General features: G+C 42.6%; 1 protein-coding gene across 2 annotated transcripts; it reads left to right on the forward strand.

The window, feature by feature from the left end:
* Positions 1-7,461: 7,461 nt before the first annotated feature.
* Positions 7,462-26,926, forward strand: LOC116224182 (protein piccolo-like). 2 transcript variants are annotated; one of them, XM_031583297.2, is made up of 5 exons: positions 7,462-8,892; positions 10,652-11,789; positions 13,357-14,460; positions 23,009-23,359; positions 26,575-26,926. In XM_031583297.2, the coding sequence occupies exons 1-5, from the start codon at positions 8,675-8,677 to the stop codon at positions 26,920-26,922; spliced, it is 3,159 nt and encodes a 1,052-aa protein (XP_031439157.1). In that variant the 5' UTR covers positions 7,462-8,674; the 3' UTR covers positions 26,923-26,926. The 2 variants fall into 2 exon arrangements, with proteins under 2 accessions (XP_031439157.1, XP_031439158.1); XM_031583298.2 differs by having other exon boundaries at positions 23,009-23,224.
* Positions 26,927-26,997: the final 71 nt, after the last annotated feature.

A 26,997-nucleotide genomic window follows, 5' to 3' on the forward strand; every position in this document is an offset into this window, starting at 1 on the left:
ATTTTAGCTGTTCATTGTCATAGCTTGTTTATTTTGTACAACAAAACCTATTTACTCCACCTCCTGGAGCAGAGAGACGGAGGGATCATGCACCCCAATAAATACATAGATGCAGTAATGTCCTGTGTAGCGCCTTTTTGCCACTCTTCCCATTTGACCTTTGACCTTAATATAGAAATACATCTCAAGGTCAGAGAAAAGACCAAATCCCATCATGTACTCCAAAGTAAGGTGCATCACACAACCACTCATTCTCTCTCATTCTCTCATTCTGCACCTTTTTGCATTAATGTTGGGTTTTGGGATCAATGCCTTTTTACACGATTACATGATGAGAAACTTTTGCAGAATATTGAAGGTAGCACTGCTAGATTGAGCCATGAGCCACTGTCAACCGATATGTTTATTAATTAAATGAGCGTATTTTTAGAACTAGACATTCCACATTGCAGTGCGTAATATGACCACCGCCTAAAGTGAGAGAATGTTTTGCCTACCAAGAGTGTTATTGTGAGTGATATTTTTTTGTTGGAACAATATAAAGTATTCATTTTTTTGTAAGAAACTATAATGGTGGCGGCTGTGAACTGACAGGATGTGAAGTAGATATAGAGGACAAGGTTATGTGAGGAGGAATGTGGTTATGTATTGCAATCTGTAGACAATCTGTATGTTTGATGGTAGATGTTGTAGGCTATATTTGTAAAACAAATATTGTTCATTACTTTTGGAAAATTTTATCTGGTTTGCTTCAACAAGAACCTTTTTACAACTTTTGTATTTGTCCTTGTGGTAGGCCAAAACAGTTTTTGCTTATTACAGCGGTACCCAGTGGTCAAATGATGCAATATTTTTTGCACCACCTCAGGAAGTGGTCCTGAGTCCATTCACCAAGTTTTGTGTCATCAAAGAGTTGCTGAGATATGATCTTTCTGTCCGCACCATGAATCGCAATACAAAGGCAATGAAGGATTTACATTTGGTTGAGCAAGCTAAATGGAACTTTAAGAGATGTGAGCAAATGTGGCCAAGTATAAGCATACCGAATTGTAAAACCTTAAGCCGCACTGCCGTGCCTTCCTTCTCCAGGAACTATTCCGCTCCCTCAGCTGCCTTTTGCAGCCTAATCCAGCAGTCAGGAGTTTTCTCATTGACATACGGCAAAGTAAAATAGAAATCATACCCAAATACTAATCCTCGGGTGCTGTTTATACAAGGGAATGCATTTGTGTGGCCTGGAAGTTAGTAACGTGCACAGTAGCTCTGCCAGGTTGAATGGGTCTCTCTCCCTCTTTCACATGCAAAACCCCTGTGGGCTGACAGTGGTCCTCTGGCCGTTTGCTGTTTGGGGTGTGTTTGCCCTGCAATGTGTCATTTCTTATATTCCATACAGATCCCACTTTTTTTATTTAGTAGTTTTATTTTTTTATTTTAGCTTTCTCAGAGAGAGGAAGAGAAAGGAGGTTCTCAAGCGCACACACACATTTTAAGCATCTTGACTCCATCCAGTGTTTCCTGACCAGATGTGCTGACATGGCTGGTAACAAATCTAGAAAACAACTCCCTTGCGTGGTATGTGACCTTATGACCTGACCTTATGACCTGACCTTAGGGCCATCCATCACTCATATTATTAGTCATATTATCCTTTGATGAGACAGAGGCAGAATACCATAGTGTGTGGTTTTAATAGTGTAGCAGTTGTGTTTCATCTGGAAAGTAGATAGATTATTATTATTATCACTATCTGTTTAAATGTATGTTTATGCATTTATTTTTGCACTTGGGGCCCTACGCACAGTGCATAAGCTTTGTGTACTTAGTGGTGGTGCTGTGTGGCAATGGTGACCTCTTGTGGCCAGAATATGTGATTAGATGGCAGGTAGATATTGTGAGTTTTCTTTGAGTTACAAGTGACTTGGAATCCATTAGTATGTATCACATTACATCCTGTACCGGTGTCTAATTTGAATGCAATGTTCTTGTTATTTATTGGCCAGAGTTCAGAAGAAAAGAAGAAACCTTCTTGTCGTTCTTCGCTTTCTTTACTTTGTTGTACTGCATGCATTTTCTTCATGTGGGCCGGGTAGAGAGGTAGAGAGAGAAAAAGAAGGAGAGAGGGCTTGAGGCAGAAGGGGAGGAGAGGAGAGGGGGCTTGAGGCAGAAGGGGAGGAGAGGAGAGGGGGCTTGAGGCAGAAGGGGAGGAGAGGAGAGGGGGCTTGAGGCAGAAGGGGAGGAGAGACACTATGAGGAAATGTAGCCCACTGCACTGTTTCCAACTATCTAGTCAATTAGAATGTTTGCCTTGTGGACATAAAGCTGAGGGTGGCTGTAGTTGAGGTCCCTCCTGACACGATGTTATGTGCTTTAATAAAACTATTAAGGACAGAGACGACCGACATTTAATGCTTCATCTGTTTACTCTTTTTTTTTACTATTCTGACCTCGGTGGTAAATAACTTTGTGCACAAGTACAACAAGCCAATACATTCAGAATACTAGTTCAAGTATTTTTAATGTCAGATGCACAGAACAACACAGAGTCAGACTGGGCACTGAAATTCTTAAGACAAGACACCGCACAACAACCTACCATAGCATAACATAAAATAACATAACATAACATATAAGTACTCTGAACATAAATTACACATATGATAAACATATAATACACAATATATGACAGTTATAACATGGGTAGCCTCATCCTTTTGCACTGTCCAGTTATACTGTTGAAATTTCAATTTGAAGTTGTACTGTACAGGAATGTTTTTTACCGTTTAATGTCCAGGTCTTGAAAGACATCAGCAGGAGTTTCATGATTTAGCATTAGTCTGCCAAGTTGTTATAGTAAAAATGTGCACAGGAGCAATCTGAACCCCAGTCAGTCTCCCACCGCTAATCTTTACAGCAAGTTGTATACAGAGAGACATGCTTGAGCACAATCCCACGAGTTATGAACTGAGGCTTTTCGTCGAGTTGTCAAACAATGTGGGCACAATGGTACACCCATTCTCTTCATAAATCTGAAATTGAGACAAGATGCGCGTGAAATCATGTGCACATGAATGCTCTTAACGTCCACTCCCACAGTTATTCTTATGTAGTGAGACACGCCGATAATTAGTCGAGCTCACATATATAGATCCCAGGGACTTTTAACTCTTTGTAAAAGGCCCAGATTGATGTTGAGAGGCAAAGACAGGACGTAAGAAAATGAATTCTTCTGACACGGAGATAGAGGTGATGATTGATGAGGGTGGAGAGGAGAAAATATCCTTTTTTGGAGGCCAGGCTAGCGCCATTTCAAATAAACGGAAACATGTGGAGTGCCTCAAAGCGGTGATAAATGCAGTAAATGCAGTTATTTCAGAGGTGGAGGAGGTGAGGAAGAAGTGGTTGGATTTTAAAAGGGAAAACCAAGAATGAATAAGAGCACACTGGACCAGTGAAGGACTAACCCCACTGGATATGAGAGGCCAGTGAAGGACTGAGCCCACTGGACCAGTGAGAGGCCAGTGAAGGACTGACCCCACTGGATATGAGAGGCCAGTGAAGGACTGACCCCACTGGATATGCGGTGGCAGGTGTGAAGGGGTATTGAGACTGAGGCGGAGGCCGACACTCACGTTCCCATACAAGGAGATATTAGAAAGTCTTTTCGATTAAAATAAAAAACACACACCATTTAATCCTCTCTTCGCGCATGTATTGCAATGCCACGATGACATCACAAAGCTTTAAATCTATATTATTAACGCATTAAAAGTGTTGGATTACACATGGTGATCTGTGACGTTTTCATTCTTTTCAAGACAATCCCCAATTATAATGGTAGTATAATAATGCCAGAAAGAAAGACAGTCATTCTCTGCTGCAATGTCCACAGTTCTGAAAATGCTTTTGAGACACCAACACATTTCAGATCAGAAAGAACCTTAGCATAAAACATTACTTTAAATGGCATCAGCCTTATTTAAATAAAAATAATTGTGGAAAGCAGGTTGCTTTTCCGTGAGGATTGTTAGAACATACTTTACAAAACGGAAAAAAAACACTCTCACAACAGAAGATGTTTGCATATCTCTGAGTAAATCTTTTGCATACAGTGCTGTTGCTTGACACCATCTTACAATATGACCATGTGGCAACTATGCACTCACTCAGCAATGTGGAGTAGTTATGACAAAGGTGACTGGACACGTGAGACAGGTGACACAGCAAGCTGGGCAGAGCTTTAGTGTGTGTGTGCCAACCTGGAGGTGTGCCTGTAGCGTGCACTGAATGTCAATCAGGTGGAGTTAGTGTACCTCTCACGATCTGAGTGGGGGGGGGGGGGGGGTCCCCTTGTGGCTCCCCTGCCATAAGCCATCCATTACATCACCGTGTGCTAAATTGGAATCGAATGCTATGAATTTAACCTATATTAGGTTATATAACAATTTAGCAGATTAGAGGAAGCATACAATGTTTGTGTTTCTTATCACATGGTCAAGATATTCACAGACATGGATACATCAAAATGGATCATCAGATAAGTTGTGTCACATGGTGTCCATCTGTCAGAAATTGAACTATTGTTGCTTACATATGGTTTTGTTATGTGGCTTGGCTTAGAAATACCTTAAATTAGCGAAACACATCGATTTCCTCTGTGCAAAGTTAGCCACAGCGAGACCTGATTAAACTGGAAACAATAACAGAGGTTGAAAGAGGAGAAAGGTAATATCAATATGGTTTCAGTTCAATTCAGTTGTATTTAAATGCAGTTTTTTTTTCAATATTGGTTTTCCTTCTCTGGTTCATGGTGAATATTGCCAATGTCCAAAGACCAGATGAAAGAGACAGACAGACAGACAGACAGACAGACAGACAGACAGACAGACAGACAGACAGTGTTTGCATTGCTTGACTGTGAGGTGGGCGTGTGCTCTAATCTCATTGTGCATCACTATGGGCTGAGGAGGAGGAGTCGAGGAGCTCAGACTCAACAGTGACCTGTAGATCCCATTAGCCCCAGGAAGCTAGCAAAGCCCTACCTACGCCCTTCACCACAATCAGCACTGTCACCTCAGTCTAACTTCCTCTGTGCAGCCAAGTGCAATAACACTACCAAGCTGCTAAGGACATCACACCCTGCAAATTAAGAGTTTTGATATGCCCGCGAAAGATAACAATAATACTATTAAGGGCTGTGAATCTGCCAGAGAAATACATTTATATCTGCTGCAACTTGACGATAGAAAGAGGTCAGCCACTGGACTGTACATAATAAGGCAGATCACTCTAGTTGCACAATTTGACTGGTCCTGTTTGGACTTCTTTTGTTTTAGGTTTGTGCCTGTGTTTTACTCCAATGTTTGTTTGTGAGAGCATGAGAGCATGTGCTTCATCGGGGAGGATTGCCTTCATAAAGGAGCTTAGTGATGTGTTTGGGTCAAGGGGGGGGGGGCGTGTCTTTGATAATTCCAATATGGAGTGTGTGAGAGTGTAAGACACACATAAAGGACACCAGCCCTTTAAGAGTATTTTAGACATGACTGAACCAGCCCTTTAAGAGTATCTTAGACACTCATGACTGAACAAAGAAACAGAAAATCTATGTGTCCAGGGTGGAAGTAGATGCATGGACTTCACTAATAGGGATGGAGACTAATTTACCCCAGATTCAACCTTACTGGCCAGGAGAAGAACACAGGCTTATTCCCTCGCACACAGGCGGAGCAGGTGCACTTGTGTACTGGTAGCCACCCCTATCTGAAGGTAAGTCCTTGTTGTCGTCCTTTTAAGTTAAGGGGTTCTCTCTGACTCCTATTTCCAGTGAGTGCACGTGTATGGGCTTCAGATGTTTGTAACGGATATGTCAAGGGGGAAGAAAACGGAGTTCACTTGATCACTGACGCATTACAACTCATTTGCCTTTTCTTGCCAACTTTCACAAAAAAAAAAGTTGTTTTATATGAAGAAATATTTCAGAATTGTTTGAGCTTCTCTTGTGAATGCTAATTTCAATATTGCCCTTCGTCCTATTCAGTACTTTATTGTACTTCGTCCTGTTCAGGTGCATGTTTAATTTTAATGAAAGCTGCTTGCTTTGTGTCATCAGGTTACAGGGCTCAATTACATGCAGCTAGCTACACACACGCCACACAACACAGACGCTCTTGCACACAGGTAGACTCAAACATCAACATGTACAGCATGGACATTTTTTTGTAATCCTTTTAGACAAGTATTTATTTATGTACTTATTATTGTTATTATTATTAGTAGTAGTATGAGCATGAGGAGGAAGACGGTATCTTAACAAGGAAATTCCATTTTAACACTGGGTTCACACAGGTCTATGTGATTGACTCCTAATTTATAATAAGATCATGACAAATAGGGCTATGCTAAGACTGTGGAGGCTCCGTAGGTGGGTAGGTTGTATGCAGGTAGAAATAATATTAAATAATAAGTCTTGTTTTTTAAAAGGTAGGCCAGCTTCTGTATAACTGTGTTGTGCCGGCTTCCTCTACACAGACACTCCTATTGGATTAGTTCCCAGCAGATGTAGTTTAGGAACACTGTAGCCTCTTCTGTGCCATGCTAGTGTGTGCATAGCACATCATAGCACACTGTAAACTCCCATTTTGTATGATAAAAGAAGCTCCCAGATGACTATGGTTTAAAAACATTTTTATGCTTTGGTTAGCAAGCTGAAAAATATGTATAGATCAATGGAATAGCAGCTATTGTTAAATGACAGGACATATGTTTGGAACAGCAGGGGGGAACATTGTGTGGAGCTACGCAGACCTATTTTTAGGTAACAGATGCATAAAGCTTAACTTTCTGTGAAAGTCTGTACTCCTTTAAGTCTGTGTTGCAGATTGATGATTTGTATAAGTACACAAATATCAGACTACCACAGAAAACTTGTACCCCTCACTTCCGTGCTCCTGAAGTAGCATGTTAATTGGCTGGAATTGTTTATGGGTCGGTCCAACCTGCCATGTTTGGTTCCCATTTACAAAGCCAGGACTGTTTTTTTTTAGTTTTTCTTGTCTTTTATCGTACACACTGTATGGACAGCTAGAGGAGCAATTGGGTGAATTTTCCAAAACGTGTATTGGATCAGGATCACAAACTGTACCTTTATCCATAAGGCTTACAAACAAACAAACAAGGCTGACTGCAGTCAGTTTTTTATTGCACGCACAACTCACAGCAACACACACGTGTTATATATATATATGGAGGCGACCAGGACACACTACACACACACACACGCACACGCACATGCACACGCAGGCCTGAGATCGCCGTGAATTTTTGCTCTGCCTTTAACCCATCCCGGATCGTCCCTCCTCCAGGATCCTCCAGGAGCAGTGGGCAGCTTCTCAGCGCCCGGGGACCAAGTGAACCGTCCGTCTCGGTCAGGGACGGACAGGATTGTTCTGTTCTTTTTGCACATTGCAATCACTGCAATAGTTCTATACAGGATCTCTGCTGCAACTGTATGGAAATGGTACAGTGGTCAGATTCCCCCAACAGCTTCAATTGTTATGAAACCTAACTGAAATATTCTCCACCCAGATTCTCGCTCATATAGTGCCTTCTGTCTTAAATGAAGCTTGTAATAAGATCAGTAAGAGAAACTGATGGAATATGCTGTGTTTATTTCTCCGCCCAAACACCCTGACAGACCAGTGTATGGATGATCAGTTGTGGAGTAGTTATCTATAAAACCTTTCATATAATATAAAATGTGTTTTATGTAACAAAACACACGCACACACAAATATATACTTGATACACAACGATATAAAGTCATTTTAGGGCGGCTCCTAACTTGTATGCTTATATGTCTCTGGAGCACCACATTCTCTTTTCAAAGACACCCCACAAAATGGGACAAAAGCTTTCACAGCACAATGTTGTCAAACTATATGACAAAAGCATGCTAGCAAGCTTTTATCAGTTGTGTGCTGTTTGTATTTGCAAGGCATTTGCATAGGTCTATCTTTTAGGTAGTTAGTTTTTACTTCTAGTGTTACTCCTGCTTTGAAAAGATAAACACACTTACAAATACTTAAATACAGGGTAAAGAAACAGCATGTTAATCTAAATAAGTGAGAATTAAAACAATAATAAATATCAATACAAGATGATAAAATATAAAATAACAATAGAAGCGGAATAAAATAGCTAAATGCAAAAACACTGATGGATACCCACCATGAAGCTGTCAAATGAACCAGTCGGCTAGCAGATTATATGTTTTCACGTGAGTAGGCCAATGATACATGAACATAAATAGTTCAGCTAGGGAAATCAATTTCACCTTCATGCTAATCAACATTAAAACCGTACGTCCCCTTTAAATTCAGTTTTCCAACGTTGATATCTTGTGATTACCTGTCAGAAACAGAACATGCGCGCTGGAAACAGGGGAGATGGCAAGAAAGAGGAAGGAGGAGGAGATGTCGAATATAGTAGCTAAAAACGACTACTCCTGCTAGTCGAGATGTGAATCATAAACATTGGAACTAAGGAGGTCGACAAGCATGTAAAACCGGACGTATAATATGAGATACATCAAGAACCACGCAGAAAGACATTGTCGCATTTTCTGGACATAAACCGTGTATCGTTTTGTGGTTATTTGCGGGTGAAGAGGAGTTCCATCATGGGGAACGAGGCGAGCCTAGAGGGTGGTGAAGGGTCGCTTTCTGAATTACCGGAGGGGATCTCAGCCGATGGGAAAGGTGGCTTCGTCCGGACGTCTACAGGAGAGAAAGCGGACCTTACTCATCTCAGCGAAGAGGAGAGAAGTCAACTTGCGGCCGCGATGTCAAGGGTGCCAGGCGGGTTGGCAGGATGTGGCAGGGATGCTGCGACTTCCAGGCAGGCTTTTAAGGCTTTGCAAATGCTCACTCTTGTGTCCGTGCACTCATGCGAGGAGAAGATATGTAATAATGGTATCGTGTGATGTGTGCAATGCAGCGTTGCTTATTAGAAGGACAGCGAAAAAGCTAAATAGATGTTCACACCCTTTCTTACTCGTGGGCGCTATTATATTGAGGTTATAAGTCAGTAACTGATATTCGTTCAACTCGATAATAAGCTGCGCAATTTCCCACAATAACGTAGCCTGCTATGAGAATCATTTTTACGATGGGTGCCTAAACCATATTCAGGCTGTAAAACTGCTGTTTACAACGATATGGGAAGCTGTAACCATACTGTGGTATTGTTCTATTGCCCAGACGTCATCATAATTATCAGCAATGCAGAACGCGTAAGGTAAACAATTTGGAGCGGCTAATGTAGCCTATTAGATGCCCCAGGGTACAAAAATGTCCATGTCAAATGGATTTTTTTTTCCTCACATAACATTAACAATGTAGTCATATTTGATGGCAAACCACCTAAAGATTTTGGTGATGTTTAACAAAGCAAAGGTTGCCTGTTCCTGATTTTCCATCGCCATGTTTCCCACTGAGCAGTATTTGTGCGTTACGAGGATGCTCAGGAAATCGGCTGAGAAACTGACGCCTATTCTAGCGTTAGACAAAATGATTCTCCCTTGAATTCTCCATTGAGACGTTTGATCATTGTCTTTTGAATTCAGTATTTTTTAGCGTCGACAGTCCACCTTTTGCTGTGTAGGCTAGATATATAATATAACTACACATATATTTATATGTATATATATATATTTTTTTTTTAATCTATATTTATAGTCGTTTTTATTATATATATAAAATATATATAATGCAATATAATATATCATGTAATATAATATATCATGTAAAATAGCTGTAATAACCAGTAAGGGGGAGGGGGATATACTATGACTATTTATAGTACCACGAGCGCAAATGTCATGCTAAGTGATTCTCTCCGGTGATGTGGAGATGGGTGTTGCTTCGTATCTGTTAGGTGTTGCTTCGTATCTGAAATGACGTGGTGGGAAGCATCACCAACTAAGATTGTCCACGAGCTCTCTTTATATGGCTTTTCCTTCGCTGGCCAAGGTGCTGAAACCCTCTTCATCATTGATGTAACTGTGAAGTGAAGCTAAGCCCGAACGGTTATTTCATTTAAATACATTTTTGATCTCCTATACACCATCTGTAGCCTATATGCTGTTGTTATAAGCTCACTTCATATATGGTGAACCAAGAATCAGTATTGATAGGTTTCTTGCAATATTCAGAACAATCTTGCAATGACAATCCTGGTTATCATTGTTGGTCTTTAAATATAGCCTACCTGACTACACCCTGCATTGGTTCTGTTAGAGTTTTGGCCTGTTCACCACAGTGCATTAAGTAGTCTCATTTTATTAAGCTTGTTCTCGTAGTTTTGCACTGCTGTAGTTGTCACTTTACCTTTTAAGAGGCTTTAGCCTGGTCATGTCTGCAAATGCCTGAACACGATCAGGTCATGTTTATTGCAATGCTGCCAGGTTCAAACCTAAGGGTGTTGGGCTTTCTCTTATATGTCAGTGCATGTCCGTAATATCTGGTTAGTAATTCTACTATGCCCTGTGTGTTTGTATTCCTGTGTTCTGTAGATTTGTGATATCTGAATTGAGTGTCAGTTTACTCACATCATGCATGTGTTGTGTATGTGTGTTTGTCATTTATTTGTTTTACAGGGTCCCTGCGGGTGCTGGGACCAGCAAGGGCCCCACCGGTCTGAGCAAGAGCCGTACAGTTGATGCTTTTGCTGAAGGTCCACCCTCGAAGCCAAAACCTGGGCGTAGCCCTTCATCCCTCAGCCTCTTTGAGAGCCGTTTCAAGCAGGAGCCAAAGGATCCCTCGGAGTCCAGGACCAGCATGTTCTCCTCTGGGTTTCTAAGTGGGGCCAACCCCTTGAGTGCGGTCTCCTCTGCTGTGTCGTCCTCAGCTGCTAACATCTCCAAACTAAATCCTTTTGGAGACGAAGAAGAAGAGGAACTTGCTGCCAAACAAGCCGGTAAAACTGGAGGTCCACAAGGGCCAAGGAAAGGCCCCCAGCAGCAAGGACCAAGACCACCTCAAGGACAAGGGCCACCTCAAGGACAAGGGCCACCCAAAGGTCAAGGACCGTCTCAGCAAGGGCCACCCAAAGGTCAAGGACCCTCTCAGCAGGGGCCACCTCAAGGACAAGGGCCACCCAAAGGTCAGGGGCCACCTCAAGGACAAGGGCCCTCTCAGCAAGGGCCACCCAAAGGCCAGGGGCCACCTCAAGGACAAGGGCCACCCAAAGGCCAGGGACCGTCTCAGCAGGGGCCACCTCAAGGACAAGGGCCACCCAAAGGTCAAGGACCCTCTCAGCAGGGGCCACCTCAAGGACAAGGGCCACCCAAAGGCCAGGGACCCACTCAGCAAGGGCCACCCAAAGGCCAGGGACCCACTCAACAACGAGGAGGACAGCCCCCACAGGGACCAGGCAAACCCGGTGGCCCTGGGCCCCAACAGCAGGGGCCCCTCAGGTCTGGAGGCCCTCCTCCACAACAGGGTCCACCGAAGGGGGACTCCCTGCAGCAGGGCCCCAATAAGAGCGGTCCCCAGCCGGGACCAGGGCCCCAACAGAAAGGGCCACCAGGGCCCCAACAGAAAGGGCCACCAGGTCCAGGTGGGCCGGCAAAGAATGCATCTCCCACTGACAAGTCTAGAGCCACACTCTGTCCACTCTGCAAAGCCACCGAGTTGAATCTTCAGGCCAAAGACCAGCCGCCCAACTTCAACACCTGCACCCAATGCTCCCAGCAGGTGTGCAGCCTGTGTGGCTTCAGCCCCCCGGACACCGCGGTAAGAGAGAATTTAGGGAAAGCTGAAAATAACTCACTGAGCTCACTGCTGAACTCTTTTGTTTTTTAAGAATCGTGTTATGATCATAGCAAATATCTTACTCATGATATTCCAATCAAAGCTGATGTGGTCAGAGATATTTTATCATCATCAAAAAAAGGTCTCAATTGTGAAGATATCACAGTTTAGGTGTGGGTATCCTTAACTCCATCACTTCTTCACTTCCGTTTGTTTGGAAAGCGGACTGTTTTAGATACTGTGATGGAGGATGAACTCATGCTTTTCTACCTAGGGGGGATTGAGGAAACATATGGGCTCTGGGGAGGTAATCAAGGTGGCTTACGTTGCAGGAAGTCATGCTCCCTGTTCTCAAACCCCTACCAATCTACAAGCCATACATATAGCAACACCGCAATTGTTGTATATCCTAGTTCTGAAAGATACACATGCAAACAGCTAAATTAATAGGTTTTAAAGGGGGAGCTCTCTGATATGTAGCTCAGCGGTGGCTGAATGCCAGTGAAAGGCTGATAGTTTGTTTCCTGTGAGCCTGGTGGACACAGTTAGTTTGTTTCCTGTGAGCCTGGTGGACACAGTTTAAATTCTGGCAGTTTCCTGTGAGCCTGGTGAACACAGTTTAAATGATGGCAGTTTGTTTACTGTGAGCCTGGTGGACACAGTTTAAATTCTGGTCAGGGCAGCTGCCAAAGTTTACTCAGCCAGAGTGTTCAGACAGCCCCACTTCTCCCAGCGTCCCTCTTTTTGAGGTTTATAATATTCCATAAATTATCCTGGATTTTGTGTTGCCCTTTATTTGCTCTTTGCTCAGAAGAAGATCTGTAGATGTGTTACACACATACATATTGCAGCGTCATGCTGTGTGTTGTGTTGGGATGCTATGAAACACAGACAAGCTTGTCCTGTAGTTAATTGACATTTACACGGTTGCAGAAGCTTGTATTACATGATTGAATTACAAGGCCAACCAAAAATGTACATTTACAGATGTGGGTCTTGTACCTAAGCTCAGCCAACTTGAACCTTAACGGCTGTGTATAGCCTTGTATGTAAGCATAAAATAAAGGTGCTACAGTATATGGGTCATTCCATACCAACTCATTTAGACTCTCACAGGTCTGGAAATTACTCTCATGTAAACAACAATTTGTGGAATGTGTCAATTAGATTGATGTAGTTGTACAAAATCCTTAAAATGTTGCCACACCTGGGGTTATTTTAGTTGGGGATATTGGAAATGTAGGCCAAATTTTGCAAGGTGACCAAAAAAAACTAAGATATTCTGAGATGGTCAATTGCGAGGCTCCAGGTGAATCCGCACTGCATGACTCTGAGAAGCATTTTATGTCAACTTATTCTGGTTTGGTAATTTTTTGTAATATTTTAGTACAAACAGATAGAAATAGAAATTGCACCGTTCTCATAAATGTAGTTGGCTCTGAGCTTTCTATGTTTATGTGAGTGTGTGAAAGGGGGTGGTGGGATATTTTAGACATGGCTTTGAGTTAAAGGGTACATGTGTCTGACTGTGTTTGTATTCTGCTTGCAGGGTAAGGAGTGGCTCTGTCTTAACTGTCAGATGCAGCGAGCTCTTGGGGAAGCCGAGAACCCTGGTCCCCCCAAGATGAAACCACAGCCCTCAAAGGAGGGTTCTGCGCCACCCTCTCCACAGAGAAAAGAGGCTACAAATACAGGACCGCCTCCCAAGGGTGGGTCCAAGAGACCTCCAATGCTGACCAAACAGAAGAGCATCGTTGATTCAGGGAAAATAGGGACACCGCCAATAACTCCCAAACTGAAATCTCCTGGTCCATTGAGTCCAAATGCTCCACTAAGTCCCAGAGGCCCATTAGGGTCCCAGCCAGGGTCCCAGCCAGGGTCCCAGCCAGGGTCTCGGCCAGGGTCTCAGCCAGGGTCTCCAGGGCCTAGAGGTGGTCAAAAAATAGACCCGAAAACTGGCCGTCCAATGCAACAGCAGCAGGGATCTCCTGCCAGATCTGCTCCCCCACCTAAACAAGACACAGGCTTTTTTGGAGGCTTTGGATTGGGAGGGTTGACTGACATGGCAAAACCTCCTGCTACTGCCAGCCAAGCTGCAGATTCAGTCACAGGGAAGCTGTTTGGTGGCTTCGGAGGCTCCAAACCCCAGTCAGCCACTTCCTCTCAGCCCACAGGGAAGATGTTTGGTGGGCTGGGCGGTCTTACAGATGTCAAAAAGCCCCCTGGGGCTGACGCTGTGTCAGGGAAGATGTTTGGGTTTGGGTCCTCTCTTCTCAGCTCAGCCACCAATATGATGTCCTCCAACCCAGAAGATGAAACTGCAGACTCACCGCCAGGTTCACCCCCAGATTCCCCTGTGGACTCTGGCGCAGATACACCACCGGGGTCTCCCCCAGACTCTGGGTCAGATTCCCCCCCTGACACTCCACCGGCCACCTCGAAGAAGGCCCCGACGACTGATCCTGTGGTGGGGCCTGAGGAAGCCCCCCCTCCAGCTCCAGTCCCTGCGAGCGAGACACCGTCCAGCTGCCCTCTGTGTAAGACGCAGCTGAATATGGGATCAGGGGATGCACCCAATTACAGCACCTGCACTGACTGCAAGAACACTGTGTGCAGCTTATGTGGGTTCAACCCGATGCCCCATCTTGGAGAGGTGAGTTTGTCATTTTCTTTGTTTACATTTGAAACATATCTTCTCACGTGCACTCCAGGCAAAATATAACATTGTGTAAAATGTGCGAAACTTCAAGTCATATTAAGATTACAGGTTAGCCTCAGACAGATACATGCCTTCATGGCAGACTACACAAAAACGGCTGCGCTTTCAACTAGTCCTTTCACGATAAAGATTGTATAAAGGTTGATATAAAGGTTTTACTATAAATGTGGATTTTATTTAGTGAAAACGTTCCTTTTTTCATATGGATTTGATTAATATCAGCACTGCTTCCTTATACAGCTACAGTATATGCAACAGCTAATTATTTGTCGCATTTGATGTTTTCTCTTTTGTAGCTACTTGTTTATATTCCACTCTACCTCCGTTGTACATTGTTTTGGACAGAAATGTATAAATGAATACGTGTAAACAGTTAGACAGTAGCTATTGGAGTAAATGTTGGTAAAGTACCACTGTTGCTCTCTGTTCAGTAATGATGTCCTGTGAAGAACCCGGTTCCTGTGAAGTAGCTTGTTAAGAGTGTAGAATGAAGATGTCCTTTAACAACTAACAGGCCATTCATTTGATGCCTTGATGTATATGATAATTGGAAATGTAACCCAAAGTCAAAGAATGAAATATCCCCATCAAATGAGTTACTACATTTCAATGCCTCATCTCAATATGAAAAAGTTCTCCAGATTGGACCTCTTCCTCCTGGAAAAATATCATAAATTGAACTGGTCTGAACAATGGTCAGAACTCCCTATTGACCAGATGTTGAGCTTAGAAGAACGTTTGTATCTCTTACTGGCACATTCTGAATAGTCAGACTTTTTTCCATATTTATTTCTAGTTTAGGAAGACTGTTCATTGTTAATCCAGGATCTGATTCAGTAGATACTTCAAAGCTATAGTAATTCTATGCTGAAACTCAAACACATACATATTGTGTACGTCGTCCATATACGCAGTCCAGCATCTCCAGATTAGGTCAAAGAAAGGCCTTTCTAAAGCATGACCTCCTGCTGTACAGGCTTGAAATGCTTGATACTTGACACTATAATCCCACATCCGTGGATGAGCGTGTTGTTGGGGTGGGGGTGGGGGTGGGGGTGGGGCTGGGGGTGGGGCTGAAATCATAGGCAGGGATTGGATGTGTCTCAGACGGCTTCATAGGACTCAAATGAAAGTTGGACTAGAATGGAAAATGCAGATACTGACTGCCTGAAAGATTGCTATGTTTTGTGGCCGTAGTTTGGTAGCATTGTGGATGAATTTTTTTTTATTGTCATTGCACAGAGTACAACGAAATGCAAATTGTAAAAAATACTTAAGATGTAAGATGTTATTTATTAAGATTTATTTAACATATTACCTGCTATGATGGGGCCCACCAAAGTAGTTACAGACGGGGCTATAAAATAATATCTGTTTTATGGCTGTTTGCATTTTTGAAGTATTGTAGACTTTATTCAATCCATTTTGTATTTTTCACTGAATTTAGGCTGCATTTGAAACATGCACCATGGTCTTTGTTAAGAGTTCAGGAAATATTTGTTTTTTCCTGAGAAACAGAGGCAGTTTGGTGGAGCTCACATGCTTGGTGCTAAGTGCATGATGGGTTTAGGGAAGTTACCCCCGCACGGGCTAACTAATCTCAGAAGAAGTCTATTTCAGGTCAAGCGAAGGGGATTACACTGAACACATCCGGCTCCACCTCACAGGGCAGAGCAGCACCTTCAACCCATATCCACCACAGAGTTTCAAATCCCTATCTCTCCATGGATGTGTTTACACGGACACACATAGTGGAAAAGGCGGCTCTCTGTTTCCATGCTTTTTATTATGATAAAAGATTAAGATTAAGTGAAATCACAGAATATGTTAGTTAGAGGGATCATCCTCTAAGAAGATTCCATTTGATTAATCTGCCTTATTTTCAGATTATAGTCAACAAGGGCAGGTCTGTGGCATGACGGAGCCACGGTTTGGATTAAGCACAGATGTTTAAAATCTGCTTCACATTTCAGTTGATGTGGTCAGTGATCTGAACTGATACTGAAGCAAAGCCATTTATTTGATACATTTGGATTACATGTGCTTTATTGATCCTTCATGGGAAATTCTTTGTCATGTGTGCAATAAATGAAATGGCAATGGCATCGGTTGTGCGACAATTGTGAGTTGTGGGCAGATTTCTCAGGGATGGCCCACACATCAAGTCTGTCAAATAATAGACTAGGCTACTGACGTGGCTTGACACATTAATGTAAAAAAAAAAAATAGATGCAAGCAAATATGACTAATCTCTCATTTTTAAATCAGTTGGATTTACTGATAATGACCAGGTTTCACTGAATTTACAAAAAAACAGCCATTATAATGACACTTATTGGAGAAAAAAAAATACACGTTATTGACTGTACTTTCCATCCTGGGCGAATGCAGAATGTTGGTAAACATCGAGCTCTGTCTGTCTTTGTATCAGTTTTATGAATCAAAATGATATGAATATTTCAGAGAACAATGAGAAAATCTTCTTTATGTCAACCTGTCTGAAATGCTACGCACATTCAAGTCTTTTATTTAGCGTGGGCTCGTTGGATGGTCCATCAGTATCCTAACTGAGGTCTTGTGGAAGGCAAAGATGTCTATTAGTCTGTATAGTATCCCGCATCCTGTTTTTAAAAGGTGTGAGTGTGAAATGCTCTCAGTGCTCTAGACACCAGACTAGACTTATTCAAAAGCATGGACACCTTGGATGGTAGCCACTGTTTTTCACTGTGCTTCTTGGATTATAAAATAAAACAACAACAATCAGACCACTTCATGTAATGGATAGAGCCAGTGGGTGTGATCATGGCGTTTACTCCGCAGTTATGCTCCACGCTACTTATGAGAGATGAGTATACACACAGAAATGTAAGCTCTCATAATGATCTGATGTGCTCAAAATGAGACATTACTTTGTGTGTAGGCAGTATGTTGACATCCTGCAGTGATCCGGAGTTATGATTAGAGCTCACTCTGGGTGTTTTGTTTCGGTTGGGTTGGCCATCTGGTCCAGGCTTGAGAAGAGGACCTGATGTGCCACACTGTGTAGCCACCATCTCTTACACGCTTTGCATGTACCCTAATACACACACACACACACACACACACACACACACACACACACACACACACACACACACACACACACCCACAAACACACACACACACAAACACACACACACACACACACACACACACACACACACACACACACACACACACACACACACACACACACACACACACACACACACACACACACACACATACAGTGCAAGTGACACTCAGATTTAACCTGGCCTTTCATTGTTTTAGTGTGTGAAAATATGTCCTAGTATTTCTGACTGTTAGCCGTATAAACACCTAGCACAATTCCCTGCGTAATACTGTATGGAGGACTGCTCTGTCCCACATAGTCTATTGATATTCAGTGTTAAAAAAACACAGGGTACAAATCTGTCTGTTATTTTCTCAACAAATCCCCTATGTTTTACAGAACAATTTTAGAACCAGGTCTGTGCTGCCTCTCCTTCTCTGAAATAGCCGTGTGACTGCACAGTCCCTCCATCTGTCAGTTGAGTGTCGTGCACTATAGGTCCATCAGGCGATGCACACCCACGGGGGACACAGCAAGGCATTAATGGCCAGAGTGACAAAAGAAGCAGTGTAGTGTGGGCTTTGGCTGTTTGGCTCTTTCAGGCTTTATGCCTTTATTTCAGTACATCTCGAAGGACATCTCTGAGCTGGAATCAGGTTCTGTCAACCAAACCACGTGGCAGTCTTGTCTGTGACATGAAAGTCTGACTCTTTTAGATGTGGCGATGTATACTTGTGTACAGTGTGTGTGTACATGTGTGTGTACATGTGTGTGTACATGAGTGTGTACATGAGTGTGTACATGTGTGTGTACATGTGTGTGTACATGTGTGTGTACATGTGTGTGTACATGAGTGTGTACATGTGTGTGTACATGTGTGTGTACATGTGTGTGTACATGTGTGTGTACATGTGTGTTAGTGGATGAAAAGGCATGCTACAGGGCACTGTGTCCATTAGTAGTTGTATGAAGACAATTCGACCTGAAAGGTAATTCCTCTGGCAGTGTAATGTAACTCACTCCTGCCCATATAAAACCTGCTATGGCTGACATTTGACATTGATTTGATCACAAGCCTCATTAAATGCTTGGGATGATTTATTGAGTGCAAAAATGACTAGTATATGTCTTATAAGAGCACTGCAATAAATATTGTGTGGAAATAGAATGTCAGCAATTTTTCAAAGTTTTCTCTGATTTTGATGTGTTTTTTTTTTCCAATTTGAATATATCAGCAAATTCATGTATTGGGCTGCTGGCCATGTGTGTACTGTGACAAGTTGTATGTAATGGCCATTGTACAAGATATCTTTCATATGAGTATGGATGCACGTCGAAGGTTGCAGGGAGGCCAGCAGTAGTCACAGAACACACTCTGGAGCTCCAGTGTAAGTGGCACTCTCCAGCAGTTAGAGTAAGGTGCTGCAGGCATTGCAGTGTGGCATGCACACAGAACACATTGACTGGTCACAGAACACATTGACTGGTCACAGAAACGACTCTGGAGCTCCCTCTAGTGGCACTCTAGCATTGACTGGTCACGGAGGCCAAACCGGAAGCATTGACTGGCCACAGAACACACTCTGGACCTCCCCCTAGTAGTACTAGCCAGTATTTGCACAAGGCCTCAAGAATGACCAGTTTGAGCTACAAACCCCCCTCCAAATTGTAGGTCTTTACAACTAGAATGTTAAAACATGCTAAAAAACAAGTGGGATGAAGCGCTCTGTCAATTAGTGGCCAGCAGATACAGAGCTCTGCAGTGAGAACCTCATTCCCCAGAGGGACGTACTTGCGACAGATAATGAATCCAGGGGTTTTAGTGTATAGGCTAATTATTAAGACCTCAACATCCGGTTTCCAAGGGTGTGGGTTCGAGTCCAGTTAAGTTAAGTCCACTGGGAGTGTGGGCAGAGTTGCTTGTGTCATTACACCAAATTTGCACATCGCAAACCGAACCATACTCTGGTAGAGCATTTGGAAACCCACATACACCAAGAAATAACAGAAGATATTGTTTCTGACATTTGAAATCACTGGAATATATGGGTGATAGCATCTGATTGGGGTTCATCAAAGAACAGCTATATTGTAACACTTAGACTACACACAACTTTCTTTTAAGTGTATCTATTTGATTTTCATCTATCAACTAGTGATTAAGCACTTTGCTAGAGAAGCTTTCTATTCATTGCAGTTGGATTTTATTTTCCATGGTGGGGACAACATTGGTGATTGTAAAAAGTAGTGTCCCCAGCCTAAATGACACATATGGGTATCTTCATTTATTTAAAAATGACAGCAGGGTTGGCATGAGGTTGAGTGTTTAGTTGAGAGCAGATTCCAGCCTTCGATCCTCTGCCCTGTATGTTGAAGCAGAGCATGACATGACAATAGAACAGCAGAATTGTCCTGTTTTGCTGAACATTTCAGTGGGAAAACAGATTGATACAGAAGTGATTGCAAAAGATATGGAATAATAACAATAATGTGAATTTGTCTCCACTTGTTTCATAATAACAAAGTCTTTATTTATTAAGGCACAGTAGGGAAGTTATGGCTTCAGATGACATGTCTAATATGTCTTCAGTTGATGCCATGACCTTAGATGCTTACTATTGTACCAAGCTGTGTCTAATGTAGGTCACTAAAACATTCGCTGGTTTCCTCCCTGTAATCATAAGAATCTCTTCCAACAAGTTGCTGGCAAGGGATAGGAAGATCCATTTTGTGAAATTGTTGTGAACTGTGAGAAACAAATAGTTGTTTCCTTATTATGACATACAGTACCAGATCAACACAAGAGGATAACAGAATACGAAAGGAAGTCATGAGTGGGGGTTTTTCTTGCGTCATTTTGTTTCACATTTCTGTGGCTGTTGGTGAGTGTTAACCGAATGTCCTCTGAGCGAGGAGCACACGATGGTGATTCAGCTATCTCCACTGTTCCTGGGTCTGTCAGCACCTCCGATGGCGCTTGTGTAGCGGCCGTGGAGATCACGTGCAGGAGATAGTTTGGTGATACTATAGCCTGCATGGAGAATACCAAAAAAAATTCCTAGTATCTGTATACATGGCGAAATAAAGTTGAATTGAATTGAATTGAATTGAATTGATTGATTGAATTACACTGTTGGTGCGACTGTGACAGTAACAGCCTCTATGAACATGACAAAGTGACAAATATATCACTAACCCAGGGAACTGAGTTTGCATCTCTTCCATTGTAAACATGCTGATGGCGAAGGAGCTAAAGGAAGGAAGGAAGGAGAAAGGAAGGCAGTTTATTTGTATGTCAGCATGTGACCATTGGTATTGTTATGATGTTGTAGGGGTTGCGAGAGCATAAGGTAGTCAAGCTCATCCATTTTGAAATGAAGATGTGTTGATTTGGGAAGACAATCTGGAGAGAAGAGGAATTGTAGTTAGTGGCACCCATGTTTTTACCTTAACAACTAAATAATAATAATAATAAAACTTTATTTATATAGCACCTTTCATGCAAAAGAATGCAGCTCAAAGTGCTTTACAGCAAATACATAATATGCACAAAGAAATTACATGCACATATAAATAGACATCAAAGAAACATAACTAAGATATAGTGCAAAAAAAAATTAAAAATTATAATTATAATTATAGAGATATATTTAATCTAACCCCTTAATATCACCAGTAGAGATTTAAATTAAATTAAAAGTATTTATATATATATATATATATATATATATAGTGCGAAGTGGTAGCTAGTTAAAGGCTAATGTGAAGAGGTACGTTTTTAGTTTTCTTTTAAAGATGTTAAGCGAGCTGGCTTCCCTGATGTCTATAGGCAGTATGTTCCATAGCACTGGGGCGTAATTGACAAATGCTGCGTCTCCGATTTTCTTACGGCTTTTGCTGAGAACCTCCAATAAACCAGCATTCGATGATCGCAGTGTTCTTGAGGGCAAGTATTTGACTAGGGAGTTTGCAATGCAACTAAATAGTTGTATTTCTGACCTTTGACCCAGCAGCTGCTGGTGACTTTTTAAAAAGGTACCCCTGGTGCAGCAAAATACTTATTTGGGAAATATTGCTCTGAATTGAGGGCAGACAGGCAAAGTAGCTCTTGTGGGTGATGTTGCACGACGCCACTCTCCTTCGTTTCACAGAGCATTCATGGAAATGCTAGTCTGGGTTGTGGATTCACAATGTGAGGTTGTCCAGGGCAGCTCATATAATTATGTCATCATTTAGCATGATAGGAATAACCAGTTTTCATCAATCTTAATTTTACTTTGTTGTGCATACATTTCCTTTTCAAATTTGCATAAAATAAAAGTAGGATGGAAACCCAGCTAATGATGGAACTTTAATTTGAAGTACAGCAGACCATCAACCTGTTCTGCCAAGTTCTGCCAAGAAATTCCGTCCTGTTACATTTGTTACCCGAACATTTTTGTGCATTTGCTTCACTGATCCTGAAAGTTTTCTCTGTATTTGCCACTGTGCAAATTTCAAAAAAGCTATGGTGAGTGAGTGAATCATTGGTCAGTTTTAATTTCTAGGTTTATTGATAGGAGGAGAAATAAGATCTCAGATTTAATCGGAAATGTGTTCAGGGAGAGTCATGTTGTATAAAACGCTGCAGCACAGATTTTTTGTCAGCTTTTCGTCGGCAGAGACGGCAGGCTCATGTTGACTAGATCCCATTATCATTAATTATGAATATCTTCTCTAAAGTTACATAAATGTCAAGAAATTCCAGAAATAAAATACTCCACTCTATATGTTTCTTCTTTGTGACAGCCCATACCTGCCAACATTAGGCTGTGAAAAAGAGGGAGAGTTTCCGGGTTATCAGCATTGTGCAAATGGCCTACCCTCAACGTCCCCGCTTCCATATAACCCTACACCACAAATGAATGGAATAAATGCAAGGATGTGAAAGTAAAACGAGCTCTGTGCTATACGCTATGGTCAGCCTGACATATCTTACAAAATGCATGGTTTTTGCCTGGCACCCAGTGGACTGAAATTTGGAAGCATACTTCTTCTTCCTGGGAGCCGTTTCATCCCTTTTTAGTGGCAAGTGGAGCGGAGGGGGGAGGCTGTACGCCAGGCATGGATGTTTGTTTGCTCCCCTCGGCATCTGGGTTGGGTTGCCAGGTACCACAGCACATGTCCCACACAGAAACTGAGAAACACACTCATTTGATTTGTATCACTATGAAGTCGGGAGATTAATAGGAGAAAGGGTTAAAAATAGGGAGATGTTGGCAGATACGACAGCCAGAAGTCTTAAAGTATTGTTGTGGTCACTTCAGAAGTCTAACAATTGCATCTACCTCTAAGTATACAATGGAACTATCTCACTTACTCACTGAATTCTCTGCTACTGTTTTACAGAATGAATGGGTCTGTTTGAACTGCCAGACCCAAAGAGCTCTGTCAGGACAACTGGGTGATATGCCACCTTCACCTAAGCCCTCTCCAGCCAAGCAGCCGATGAAACCAGCCTCCAAACCTTCGTCTCCCACATCCAGCCCTGTTCCTCCCCCTGCTTCCCCCATCCCCGATGCCCCTCCTTCCCCTGCATCCAAAGCTCCTGCTGCCTCTGCTGAAGTGAGTCCCAGTATTGATAATGCTCAGGCTAAACAGCCTCAATTAGATGAAACAGTGGATCCCAGGCCAACAGCACAGGCAGCAGCAGCAGCCACAGCAGTAGAAGAAGAGCCCCTGCCAGAGAGCAAAACAGAGGTACTTGAGCTGAGCGAGGCACAGACACCTGACAACACGTCAGAGAAGCCTGATAGTACACTCGATCAAACACAACAGTCAAACACAACAAATGCCCATTCCTCTGAAAGTTTAATGGAGGTTGAATTAGTTGAGGCAAAAATGGAGGAAAATGCAGACAATTCCGATACTCCTTCTGGGGAGCAGAAGCCGGAAAGCACACACACTGGTGAAAAACAGGCGGCATTAGTAGAAGGTGAATCGCTTCTCCTGGTTGAGCAGAGTATAGACTCAAATGAAGAAATGAAGGAAAATGTAGACAATTCCGATACTCCTTCTGGGGAGCAGAATCCTGAAACCATTGGTGAAAAGCCAACGGCAGCAATAGAAAATGAAACACTTCTCTCGGAGGAACAGAGTATAGCATCTAAAGAGCCGGAGGCAAAAGTGGAGGAACATTTAGACAGTGGTGAAAAACAGACAGCAGCAGCAGCAGCAGAAAGCGAGTCACCTTTCCTGGTGGACCAGGATATAAAATCTAAAGAATCAGAAGTAAACATTGAGGTAAATGTAGACAATTCCAATTCTTCTTCCCCTAATGAGCAGAAACCTGAAAGCATAAACACTGAAAGCATAATCACTGCTGAAGAGCAGAAACCTGAAAGCATAATCACTGCTGAAGAGCAGAAACCTGAAAGCATAATCACTGCTGAAGAGCAGAAACCTGAAAGCATAAACACTGCTGAAGAGCAGAAACCTGACAGCAGAAACACTGAAAGCATAAACACTGCTGAAGAGCAGGCGGCAGCTGTAGAAAGTGAAGCACTTGTCCTAATAGAGAAGTGCATCAAATCTGAAGAGCCAGAAGCAAAAACTGCTGTTGACTTTGATCCTTCTTGTAAAGACCAGAGGCCAGAGGTCACTGATGAACATGTGCTTATTCAAACCACAGATATAGTACCTGTGTCAAAACATGAAGCTGACAATTTAACAGAATCCAAACTCAGTTCAGATACAGTACCAGAGAGTGTACCTGTGTCCAAACTCAGTTCAGATACAGAACCAGAGAGTGGTCAGGAAAAGCATGTCGAGACCCCCATAGCAGATAAACAGGAAGGGGTTAGCCCTGAAGGAGTCAGAGAGAAACAGTCAACAGTTGAATGCCTAGAACCTGAATCAGGCTTGCAAGCTGTGGCAGAGGAAAAACATTCATTCTCTCCACCTGCAGACAGTGAGAAAGACAAACAAGTCACGGATAAGGTCGTCTTAGAAGAGAGCTCACTGCCTTCAGCAGAAAAGCCAGAGCAAAAACTAAATTTAGATAAGACTTCTGATGTCACAGACGAAAGCTGTTCTGTCCAAACTGCTGTTGCCAAGGACGAGTTTTGCTCAGACAATCTTCCACAGGAGACGGCTCGGCTGTCTGAAACTGTTGCGCCTGTTGAGGCAAATCTTTCTAAATTAACTGACTCTTTGTCTGATGTCAAACAGGACACAATTACTCTCCAAAACCAGACCGAAGATGCTGACGCATTCGTGTCTGCAGTTGCAGACAAAGACATGATGACTCAAGAGAAAGTATCAGGTTTCAAAGCAGTGACAGAGATAGTGGATAGTGTAGTTTCAGATCAGGAAAGGAATACAGGTCATATAGAGGCAAGGCCAGAGCCCCTGCCAGCTACTATGGAGCACCTATCAACACAGGAATCTTTTGCCCCCAAAACTGAAAAGTCAAGTGAAAAAGAGACTAAACTAAATGCGGTCGAGCAGGAAAGAAAGATAGTTGAGGGAAATGAGACAGAAGGAAAAGCAGACACTACTCCCCCAACTGAGACTCCACAGGAGTTCTAACCAACAGGGCCTCAATGAACCTTCTTTGGAGGACAATTCATCCACAAAATCAGAGGCAGTCGAACTGCCCTTGACACAATCCAAAGACAATAGTTCTCCACAGAAAACAGAGAATTCTAATGAACTTTCTTTAGTAGAAAATGAAATAGCAAAGGTGGAAGCAGTGGAACCATCTTTAGATCAATCAACAGGCGATGGCTCTTCCCAGAACATCACTGAGCTGTCTCACGACTCCTCTCCTGCACCTAAAATAGTGGATGCATCCGTATCACTATTAACTGAAAACGTGGCTACTGAAAACACAGAAGAGCGTGTCAGTGGGCCCAGTGCTATTGTAGACAATGACACAATAGAATCAGTGAAACCCCCTCCTGTTCCGTCCACTGACACTTCTCCACTGACAACTACTGGGGGAGATTCTAATGATTGTTTCACTGTACTAGAAAACGAGACATCAAAATCTGACGAAGTAAAAGAACCCTTGGTGCACTGTAGCCTTAGTGATTCCAGTTCTTTGATAGAACCAGATAGAAATACTGAGGAGAGGGAACTTGACAAACATGAAGTACAGTTGGTCGGTTCTCAAGCCCAATCACAAATACAAAGTAATGAAGCAGATCAAGCAATCAAATATGACAAGACATCAGCAAATCAAACAGAAGATGAAGGGGAAGCTGAAAAAGTAGATAAATGCTCAGTTGAGAAAGAGAATAAACAACCAGTGACCAGTGTTGATAGAGGTGCATCACATGATGTCAATACAGATAAAGACTCAGAGGTATCACCAGTAGCTGTAGAGCAGGTGTGTGGAACTCAAACTCCTAAGAAGCAGGATGGAGCTGCGATAGAAATCATCTTTAAGGAAACAATAGAGGACACAAAATTGTTACATGATAATACTCAACCTAAAGACATTGAACTCACTGCCCATGCTCAGGACATTGAGTGTTCTGTTCCTCCTACACCTAGTGTGAACGAGATTAGCCCTTCAAAAAACCATGAAGAAGAGACTATTTCAATGAATTCTTGTATGGTATGTCCGGAAGTGTCTTCACCTAAAGACCCTGTTGTAGAGCTAGACTCCCTTGATCCTGTAGCTAGTGAACAGGCCAAGAACAAAGATTTAGAGGAAGAAACAACTCCATCTGAATCACATGAGTCAGTGCTAAAGTCAAGAGATGAGGATGAAGTGGGAGACATCACTGTAAGTGGGAATGTACCTAGTTACCCTAGACACCATTAGATATAACGGTAATAGTATAATTAGAATACTATAGAGACAGTAGCAAAAGTTTTTGTACAATTGTGTCATTACTTTGTGAAACATTAAAGTATTATAATCCCAAACTAATGTTAAAAATTCTATTGACATTTTTTTTTTGCAGAAAAACACTGACGCAACTAGCCAACCCAAAGACAAGGAACCACACAATGAACATGGAGATGAAAGTGCGGTGACGCAAGGGAGCAGTCCAACGAGTCCCTCTGATCTAGCTAAACTGGAGAGCACCGTTCTACCTCTACTAGAGGCTCAGTCAACCACAGGTGTAAGAGATGATTTGGAAAAATCAAATGAACTAGGCAAAGGCAGGCGTCGATTAGAAGTGTTACCAATGTCACCAGAGCCAAGCTCAGAGGACGACGGGCCAGGAAGAAACTCAGAAGGAGAAGAAAGATATCACTGTGACCGCCGGCCCCAAGACAGAGCGGAAAATACTGTCGGTCACAACTGAACTAAATCAAGAGTCATTTGAGGATAGCAGTGAGAGTGAGCTTCTATCCCTCCCTCAGAAGAGGTGGAGGCTGGT

This window comes from Clupea harengus, chromosome 16 (genome assembly GCF_900700415.2).
Source record: "Clupea harengus chromosome 16, Ch_v2.0.2, whole genome shotgun sequence".
Classification (NCBI taxonomy): Eukaryota; Metazoa; Chordata; class Actinopteri; order Clupeiformes; family Clupeidae; genus Clupea; species Clupea harengus.

What these genes read in the sequence shown, in the direction of transcription:
- LOC116224182 (XM_031583297.2), top strand. Translation starts at nt 8,675, where the DNA reads ATGGGGAACGAGGCGAGCCTAGAGGGTGGTGAAGGGTCGCTTTCTGAA. An exon ending in TCAGCCCCCCGGACACCGCG is followed by an intron (nt 11,790 to 13,356) that starts GTAAGAGAGAAT and finishes TTCTGCTTGCAG; the next exon opens with GGTAAGGAGTGGCTCTGTCT. An exon ending in CGATGCCCCATCTTGGAGAG is followed by an intron (nt 14,461 to 23,008) that starts GTGAGTTTGTCA and finishes ACTGTTTTACAG; the next exon opens with AATGAATGGGTCTGTTTGAA.